The following is a 10823-nucleotide window of genomic DNA, read 5'->3' as shown; positions in this document are numbered from 1 at the left end:
TGACGGAACAGAGAAAATCCAATCAGAATGACAAAATAAACTAAATATCCACTGGAAAAAATCCCAATATCTGCAGACGGATCCGTTTCGGCTTTACATGCCTCTTCCGTGAAAACTAGGGTAGGCCCTGCAGTTCCAAACGAAACGATCGACCAAAGCATGGACCTAGGCTAGGTATTTGGGTTTTCTATCTGGGGTTGGTCTTTATTAAATAATGTTTTGTTAAAAGAGAGATTTAAAGAGAGGTTTAAAGTGGCTATAATAATCATCACATGTTATAGAAATATTACTTATCAATTCTTTTTAGTCCATAAACGTACGTGTCCAAATTTCCTTTTCATTTATCTGTAGAGCTGATAAAATTTCCCTCTCTTCATTTATTTCGAATATCCTTTTTCCTTTAATTTAAGCCTTTGTATACTGTTTTGCTTTCCAAGTATTCTTTAAGAAGGCAATCAGATCTACTCTCTCCGCCGTTTTGGAATGCAAATAGTGGAACAGCTATGCGCCTACTCGATTGTGGAATGTTTTGGGGCGGGAATCTCGGTTAGTAGACACAGAATATTGTCATTCTTAACGCGTCCTATAAAGCTCTTACCAGACAGCACTAGTCGGAGGTTCGTGGACAAGATCGGAGATCTAATACAATCTCTACTGTGCATCAATGGACGAACACTAGATCTAAAAATAGATTCTTAAATAGCGTAATATATATTTTAATATAGGCACATAGGATAAGCCCATAAAAGACAACAAACGGTCACATAATGCAAATAATTTAAAATTGTAAACGGAACATTAGAGAAAATCCGTTTCATGGCTAAAATCCGAGATATGTAGATCTGAAGTCAGGTGCTCGAAAAGGATCAGCCCCTCTCCCACTAGGGGTTTTTTCAGCATACGAGTTACAAGAGAATGCCGAGTTGCTAACTCGGCAAACTCGACAAAAACTCGTAGGACGATTCGGAAAGCTTTGAGAGGACTCTTACCTACACGTAGCAGCTCTGAACTCGTCCAAAATTATCTCCACGAGTAGATAACTCGTAGTAAACTCGAAGAACTCGTGGGTAGCTCATAGAGTACTCGGGGTACTCCTACCTAGCTCGTACACTACTCTGGATACTCGTCGGCGGTTTTGTCATTTACGAGTTTGATGCTGTATCACCCACTAATGTAACAATCAACCACTAATGTAACATTAACCACTATTGTAACAAAAATCAACCATTAATGTAACATTAACCACTATTGTAACAAAAATCAAACACTGTTGTAACAATTTCATTAACCACTATTGTAACAATGATTTAACCACTGTTGTAACAAATTCATTAACCACTATTGTAACAACAATTTAACCACTAATGTAACAACAACGTACAATATATAGAAGTCTCCAAGCCGAAAGCTTATTTACACTGTCCTATTAAAATTTCATATTTATGATTGTTGTGGCATTTAAAAAAATATATATAATTTTCGATATAGATCAGATTTATTAAAATGGTTTGAGACATGGTAAATATAGTTTGGATATTTAAAGGTCAGTGTTCATAAAACACAGTAAACAGTTCCCAAATGTATGTATGTATCTGTATATATGTATGTATATATATGTATGTAAATATATGTATATAAATATATGTATATATATAAATTTTTATATATATATAAAATATATAATATATATAATATATATATAATATATATATACTATATATACTATATATAATATATATATACATATATATACCGTACTATATATGCGGTTTTGTCATCTACGAGTTTGATGCGAGCACCCAAAAAAGAGTACGAGTAAGTACGAGCGCACCGAGTTGGCTCGTACCTAACTCGATTCTAATTCGGTACACACTTGTAATTATATCAATAATCTCGTAGTTAACTCGGTGCTCTGCTCGGCATAGTTCGTACATAACTCGTAACAAACTCCATAAAGTCGTACCTCACTCGTAGCTAACACGTAATAAGCTCGTATAGGTCCTTTCCAAAGATCAAGAGTTTTAACTCGTAGAAATAGTACGACTCTTAGGTGAAATAAACCTAGGTGGGAGAGGGGTTTATACTACTAATCCAAACAGTCCATTACGTACAAAGGCACAGAATGACCTTCCCAAACAATTTAAAGACATTAATTCTATAGATTTATTAAATAAATCCAAAAAGTAATATATTCTTCACATAAAACGTAGCATTATTTTGGATCCGGTGTTAGGTTAACTTGTAAATTAACACTTCAAAATGAGTAATGGTATAATACACATTTTTTCGTAATTGATATGAATTAAATAATTATATATGTATAATTATACTGTATACGCATACAATATAATATAATAATAAAATTAGTATTACTATGATTAATAGTCTGTAAGTACTGCTTATGTCTCAAGTATGTTCTAACTTCTTAAAAATTGCTCTTCGAAAAAACTCAAAACTCACTATTTCTTACAACTATTGGCATTTTTATATTAGGAAGATTTAGCTCCCCGATCGGAAACCAAATCAAACAAGGTTGGAGCCCTGCCTACCACACACAAACAAGGCATACCACCGACCGATCAGTGTACCTCCGCTGAAGTGCTTCGGGATCAATCGGCACGGGGCGATATTCATCTCCCTTCTGAAGACAAGGATCTTGTGAGTATTGTGGCTGAAATAAGCCAACACATTATATCATCCCCAGAACTGTTTACAAATTATTAGAATCTATAGTGGTAACGACGTTTAAAAAAAAAAAGCGAAACGATAATACATAGTGTTAAGGACCTGTTTATACTTGTAACGATAACGATAAAAAGCAAAAAGCAATTTTTCATATAGAAAATAAAAGAAATAAGAGAATTTTTTACATTAGGATAATTCGACAACGATTGATCGTGTATACGATAACTAAATATTTTGGCAAATTTAGATGACGTCATAAGTTTTTACTACTACGATTTTATGGCTTCTTCTATGAATTGAATGACGTTCGAAGCACGAACTCCTGTAGACCAAACCCAGTACCCATGACGACTAGTCCTTTGTGGTGACATTTCTTCGTGTCATTAGAATAGCGTTACGATGAGCTAAGAAATGAATATTACTCAATGGCTGATAAAATCGATAACCTTGAGCAATACAGTGGGCGAATGCTTACATTATGTCTATTTTCCGTTATGATTATTTTATTTTATTTTTTATTTTATTTCATTTCACAATCAACAGCGGGGAGCCCGCCACTTACAGAATGGAATAACATAAAACAAAGATAACAATAAAGAACAATCCAGTTACAATACACATAAAAAAACACAGTCAAAAATCTAATTATATAACTTAATTTTAAGTTTAAACGTTCTAAATGAATCATAATAAATATCAATAGAATTATCTTTATCAACAAGAGAATTATAAAATTTAGGTAATCGAACAATAAAACTAAATTTAGTAGCATTAACACGAGAAAATTTAACATTAAATAAGGAACTGATAGAATTACGACATAGATAAGTTTTAACAGATAAACCAAAAACAGAAAATAAGATCAGAACCATAAACTCCATTAACGCAATTATAAAAAAAAAAGAGAGAATCAAGGTAATTTAGTCTAGAACTTAAAGTAGGAAGAGTGATATAATTGGAAGGGATATTACAAGTACGAGAAACAAATTTAACAAATCGTTTTTGAATAATATTAATTTTAGTAAGGCATGTATTAGACATGCAATTAAAAATAACAGAATTAAATTCGATATAAGGTCTAACAAGTGAACAATAATAGTTAATGCTTTTTTGTTCATAATATTCCAACAGTTGCATTTAATTAGGCCTAGCATTCTATTACTTTTGCAGCAAACCTGTTTTATATGCTCATTAAAAGTCAACTTAGAATCAATAGTAATAACAAGGTCACGGTGAAAATATACGACCTCCAAGACGTGGCCGTTAAAATTATAAGGGAAAGAAATTTTACGTTGTTTAAGTGTGATAGTCAAAATCTTGCATTTGTTTAAGTTGAGGGACATTTCCCAAGTGTTGCACCATAAGTACAATATGTCTAAATCGTCTTGATTTAGATTATAGATTTGGCATCGTCAATCTTACTAACCAGTCGGAACAATTTAAGGTCATCAGCATATAATAGACATTGCGAAGTAAAATTATGAGGCAAGTCATTGATGAAAAGATTAAAACATAAAGGTCCTAAAATAGTGCCTTGAGGAACACCAAATTGTACCGATATCCATTCAGACGTAGCACCATCCATAATAACTCTCTGTTCTCTATGTGTAAGATAGCTACGAAGGAGTTTCAATAAGTTACCAGTAACGCCGAATTTAGAGATCTTGTAAATGAGTAGATCGTTATTAACTCGGTCAAATGCTTTTGAAAAGTCAGTATATATTACATCACACTGAGAGATATTATTGAGAGCATTATATGCAACAATTAAAAAGTTAGCTTAATTAGTAGTACAAGAACGCTAGGAATAAATCCATGCTGAGCAATTGAAAGTGCAGGAGCAACATGGTCATATAACACATCATAAATTATACGTTCATATATCTTAGCAATAGTAGGGACAATAGAAACAGGCCTGTAGTTACAGACCTCATTTCTTTTACCACCTTTATGGACAGGGTGTATATTGGCCATTTTCCATGCTCTAGGGAACGTACCTTCACTAAGTGACCAGTTAAAGAGCATACACAAAGGTTGAGAGATGGCAGGAGCACCAAGTTTAAGAATAATATTACTTATGTTATCACTACCAGATGACTTTTTTACATCTATTTACACGTAAAAGTGTTTCGATACGTAAAATATCAATATTAAAAGTAGAAATATTGTCTAAGTCATAATCTGGAAGGTCAGGATAAATAGGCTTTGGAACGCTATTATTGAATACAGAACTGAAGTATTTATTAAATAAATTAGCTTTCTCCTCAGGAGAAGAGGCAGAAGTATCACCATGTTTCAAGTTTACAGGTTTAATTTTGCAATTATATGAGGATTTAATCCAGCCCCAAAAACGTTTAGGATTAGTTGTCTTATCGTTTGATAATTTGGTAACATAACTGTAGTATTTACTACGAGAAAGTCTCTTGAATTCAGCTCTAGTGGCTGAAAATTATCATTATTGGATGCATTAGGGTGTTTCTTTTTTAACCTGAATAACCTTTCCTTCTTACGAAGAAGATTACGTAATTCAACATCAAACCATGGTGGTACTCTCCGTCTAGGTTTTACTACTGGCACAACATCTTTAATAAATGCTAAGACCAAAGAAATAAAATCATCAACAGCATCATTAACATTAACACTGTAGGTGAGAGCTAAGTATATTGAGCTAAGTATATTGTTGAAAAACCAGTTACCTGTACCTCTCAATTGTTACTTTTGTAACAATCCGATGTCTAAGATGTATATACGATGTATTTCAGTCATAATAATTACAGAAGTCTTGGCTGTTTTATTGAATTGGAATGTTTACAGCCCTAGAATGCTAGGCCAACAGAGTCAGCCAAGCATGTTTCAGAGCCATTGTTTTACTGGCTATAGTGAGGCTCCTGCCCTGCAAGGAATTTGTAAACACTTGCATCCTGTAAGGCCCGGAGGACAGCTTAGGAAATTTGGTAAATCAAGGATTCCGTATACAAGCAATCACTCTTTAACATTCCAGCTACTTCTTTCAGGAGACATTCACATAAACCCTGGGCCAGATAGGCATAGGCCTACGTCTGTTCCAATTATTCCGTCACAAAATGGTGAAAGAAATAGTACGAATGAAAGAAATGAGCTCTCTGGAATATTTTTTAATGCACGAAGTATTAATAGCAAGTCCCATGCACTAGAGATGTTCCTCAACAGTCAGCAGTTTGACTTTATTTCCATTATTGAAACGTGGTTGACTTTGGATACTGTTCTCCCGGTGAGTACGCCTTCAACTCATGTCATTTTTCGCAGAGATCGTTGTAACAGGGGAGGTGGTATACTAACTGCAATACACACCTCACTCAAGCCAATACGTCTAAACGACTTTGAACCTGACGACATTGAGCTGATATGGGTGATGTGCTATGGCCACAAATGTAAGTGGCTTATTGGCACCATATACCGCCCGCCGTCATCCTCGGTTTCTTTTTGGGAGAAATTAAAGACAGTGTCCCAGTTAAATTACGCAAGAAATCTAAGAACAAGCCATGGATCTCTAAAGATATTCTAAAGCTTGCCAATAAGAAAAGAGCGTTGTTCAAAAAATTTGTAAAGACTCAATCAATGGATACTTGGATAAAATATAAAGAAATTAGAAATGAGGTAAAATATAAGACCAAAAAAGCATACTATAACTATGTAAACAAGTTGTTCTCATCTTCTGATAACAAACGTAGATTCTGGGGTCATGTCAGAATGAAACGTAAATCTTCTTGTGCTAATGTTTTTATAAATAATGGAACACAAATAGAACATCCAGGAGATATTGCACAGTGTTTTCAAAACGTTTTTTCTTCCGTTTTTAATAATTCTGAGAACATTCCTGAACATCCCTTACCTTGTTTATATCCACTACCTTATCTAATGTTTATTTTTCTGTTGAGCAGGTCACTAGCATGCTGCAGAAACTTCAAACAAACAAGTCTGCAGGCCCAGATAACCTCTCTCCAATGCTTCTCCAGCTTTGCGCTCCAACTTTTTCTCCAGTTCTTTGCGAGTTGTTTAATATTTCCCTCTCATCAGGTAACGTGCCTGAGGGTTGGAAGAGGGCACATGTCACTCCTATATTTAAGAAAGGAGTGACTACCGATTTTAACAACTACCGCCCGGTGGCTCTAACATCTGTTGTGGGTAAAATGCTGGAGAGGCTGGTGGTACAAGCACTTCTGCAGCATGCTACTGATAATTGTTTGCTCATTGAGAACCAACACGGTTTTTGACCTAAAAAGTCATGTACTACGCAACTTGCAACTATCATTTATGACTGGTCCTATATTTTGGATCAAAGATCCCCACCACTCATTGATGCCATTTTTTTAGATATTTCAAAGGCCTTTGACCGGATGCCTCATGATATTCTCCTAAATAAGCTTTCCCAGCAATTTAACATCTCTGGGGATATCTGGTACTGGTTAAAGTCATTTTTGACTAAACGTTTTCAGAAAGTTCAATTTAAGGGATCCTCATCTAACTGGGTGGAGGTAACCAGTGGGGTATTGCAAGGCAGTGTACTTGGTCCCATTCTTTTTAATTTTTTTATTAATGACATTGCTTGTTCGCTTAAATGTCAAACTGCTATTTTTGCTGATGACACCCTTGTTTATAGTCCTATAACCTCTCCTCAAGACTCTCTCAACCTTCAAGCAGACCTTGACCAACTTACTCTGTGGAGTGAAGTAAACCGCATGCCTTTCAACGTTCTGAAGACAAATGTTTTACATATCACACGCTCGCGTAATAAACAATTGTCTTCCTATTTCTTGTCTGGCTCTCTTATTAGTCCGGTGACCACCATTAAATACCTTGGTGTTACTTTCAACTCAAAATTGACCTGGGAGGACCATGTCCATGCCATTGTTTCCAAAGCTAAGCGTATGCTTGGTTTTGTTTGGAGCGTGGCTGGACATGCTTCGACCAGTGCATTTTTGTCTCTCTACAAAAGCCTGGTATTGCCAGGCCTGGAGTATGCTCAACCCGCCTGGTTTCCATGGACTAAAACTTTGTCAGATCTGCTTGAGGGAGTCCATAGAAGAGAAACTCGTCTTGCTCTTAAACAACATCGAGGACAGATGAGCTTTGAGGAGAGGTTACATTTGCTTTCTTTTTCTTCTTTGTCTGTCAGAAGGGACAAATTGCTTATTATATTTTGCTTTAAAGTTCTGATGGGCCTTCTAAGCTGCAGCACGGTTTATGATGGTATCAAAATCAATACCAGACATAATGATCGCTTGTGTTTCCATCACCAAACATCAAGGACCCAAGCATTTTTCAACTCGGTAGCCATCATGTTGCCTCGTGTTTGGGACCAGCTCCCTAGATTGTTAACCGATGCTGCAGTTTTAGAAAGCCCATCCTCTTTTCTTTGTAAGGTATCTTTGTATTTTGATTCGTTGTAATGTTTGATTTTTTAATGTGTTGCTGAATTTGGGGTTGGGTAAACCGGCTTTGCTACAGTGATTTGGTTCACTCTGGTTGTCCCTGGTCTCCCCAAATTTCAGCTTTTTTTTTTTTGTTGTTGTTGTTGTAAATGACCAAATAAATAATGAAATGAAATGAAATTTTCACAGACATTTAAAAGTGTGTTAATTAAAAGATCCTTATCTATTTTCGTGTAGTTATATGGAATCCTGTTGTTGATGTTGTTAATATAAAATCTAGGACGACAGTGAAACCTAAAAGTAATTGAATTATGATCAGATTAAAAAATATCATTACCACAAGCAACTGAGTTGGATATATCTTGACAACATATGACAGGATCGAGGATGTTATCACAGTGAGAGGGAAACATATTGCATTGAAAAAGATGAAAGTTATTAATAATTGAATTCACGAAATATTGTTCAATATTATTGCTGGTAGTTGCAGTTGTATATTTTGACCATTTTATACCTGGTAGATTAAAATCACCTAAAAGAATAAGTTCACAGCCAGTGTAATTAAGATATACATCATCTAAAGAAGATTGATTTAGTTCTTCAAAAACTGCAAGTTTGGATTTAGGATGAATATAACCCAACACAAGAATGATCTTTTTTCTTCTAGAAATGGTAATCTCAATGAAGATGGCCTGTAAGTTATCCTTCTCTAGGTGATAAAGACGTTGGGATAAAAGGTTGGAATTTACTAGCATGAGCACTCCTCCCCCTCTAAGACCATTATTTCGGTCTCTTCTATATAGCGTAAAATCCTTCACGGAAACTTCAGCATCAAGAACGCTGTTATTTAACCAGGTTTCAGTAAAACAGACAATGTTATATTCGTTATTTATAAGATGAGAACGTAAGGTGCAGTTGTATGTTATAAGTTTGTTCTTCAGGCTTCTCGTATTCTGGCAATAAACATTCAGGCTTTGAGATTTACTGGAGTTCAAAATTGCAGCTTCAGGTCCTGGGTTAACAATGATAACGAATTGGTCTCAATAGAATTTCCAGCACCAGCTATTGAGGATCTTGCTATCATCACGGATCCCCCTACTCGTGAAGAAACAGCCGAAGCCATAGCAGCCGTAAAAATAAAAAAGGAAGCTGTATTGGACTGTGCTGTTGCTGCTGAAGCTCTGCAGGGAGGAGGTGATTGCATGATCGACATCATTCATGCTTTTTGCAAAGAGGTATACACTCTCACCTCCACGACAATGGGTCACTAATTATCCCTCTACCTAAGAAAGGCGACCTCTCCCTTTTGTCAAATTAATGTCTATTGCAGCAAAAGTCTACAATAAAATCCTGATCAACCGTCAAACCACATATTGATCCTGTGCTAAGGAGCAACAAAGCCGGTTTCAGATGTGGTCGTAGCTGTGCGCAGCAAACTCACATCTTGATGAGGATCATGAATGGTTTTAAGGAATACCAACTGCCCCTGATAGTCACTTTCGTGGACTTCAAGAAAGCCTTTGACTCCATCAACAGGACAGTTATGTTTGCAGTACTGCGTCATTATGGCATACCTTTACTAAGGCCATCCAAGTACTCTACAACAATTCAAGTAACTGTCATAGTGGATTGGAACATCTCAGACACATTCCCAGTAACAACGGTTGTCCTGCAGGGTGATGTCTTAGCCCCTTTTCCGTTCATAATTTTAGTGGATTTCCTTGTCTTGAAATCATGTGGAGCCGAATCTGGTGTTATGACAAATCCACGCAGATAAAGGCGATACCCAGCTATAATGTTGAATGACCTGGACTTTGCCGATGACATCGCCCTGCTTGAGTCCTCAATGGCACGGGCCCAGTCACAGATCTCCAAAACAGTAGCAGCTGCAGTAGGGTTAGGTCTAGTTATTAGTGCTCCGAAAACAGAGTACATGACCGCTAATTACAACTTACAGCCTTGAAGATTATGGCAATACCATCAACCATGTATCTGACTTCAAAAATATATGGGATATAGGATGTAATCAAGTGCCGAAGATTTGAAAGGTCGAAAAGCTCTGTCTTGGTGTCCATTTTGAACATCTCTAGAGAAGTACATATTTGCCTATCGCCACCAAAGTAAAGCAGTTTAAGACAACTTGCGTCACGGTTCTCTTATATGGCTGTGAGTCTTGGATTATATCTTTAGTGTAAGTGTACGATGAGATGATAAAAATACACCACACTAATTTATATGTAGAACTGTACAATTTATTCCAAGTGAAAAGCGTATTTACAAAAACACTTGAGAAACAAGTTGATGATATACACACATTGATAGAAAGTGAAAGTAATGTGTCTGTAAAAGTACAAATGTATGTGATATAGCATCACCTTTCATACCATCTGACCAATAAGGATAAGTAATTGCCTGTCCTTGTCTAGTACCTGGGAAACTCATCAACATTCCCAAATGATGTGTGGTCACTTGAATTAAGGCAAATGACCTTAAGGTAAATGACCTTCCTAAAATTGGTGTATAACCCATGAAGTTGAGATATTAGTTAAAAATGCAAGGTATTATTTACACACAGATCCTATATACAAATTTACAGATGGTAGTACTGCTACATATCCAAGGATATGGAAAGCAAAATTACGCTTTTGCAACATCTTGCTTCAGAATCATACTGAACATCAAGCGAATAGACAAGATTCCAGAAAGAATACGCCATGTATGTACCAC

General features: G+C 35.9%; 1 protein-coding gene across 3 annotated transcripts in view; it reads left to right on the top strand.

Annotated features, from left to right (window-relative positions):
- Nucleotides 1–10823, top strand: part of LOC117124201 — a 34279-nt gene that overhangs the window by 10545 nt on the left and 12911 nt on the right. For all 3 annotated transcript variants that reach the window (XM_033270353.1, XM_033270359.1, XM_033270366.1), the window contains one exon: nucleotides 2494–2658. In XM_033270353.1, the coding sequence (XP_033126244.1) occupies nucleotides 2494–2658 (165 nt within the window). The remainder of the gene's footprint in view (nucleotides 1–2493; nucleotides 2659–10823) is intronic.

This window comes from Anneissia japonica, unplaced genomic scaffold (assembly GCF_011630105.1).
Source record: "Anneissia japonica isolate Jap-2015-1 unplaced genomic scaffold, ASM1163010v1 scaffold2996_len279161_cov141, whole genome shotgun sequence".
Lineage (NCBI taxonomy): Eukaryota > Metazoa > Echinodermata > Crinoidea > Comatulida > Comatulidae > Anneissia > Anneissia japonica.
The sequence above is the reverse complement of the archived record's forward strand: the minus strand, read 5'-3'. Positions and strand labels throughout refer to the sequence as shown.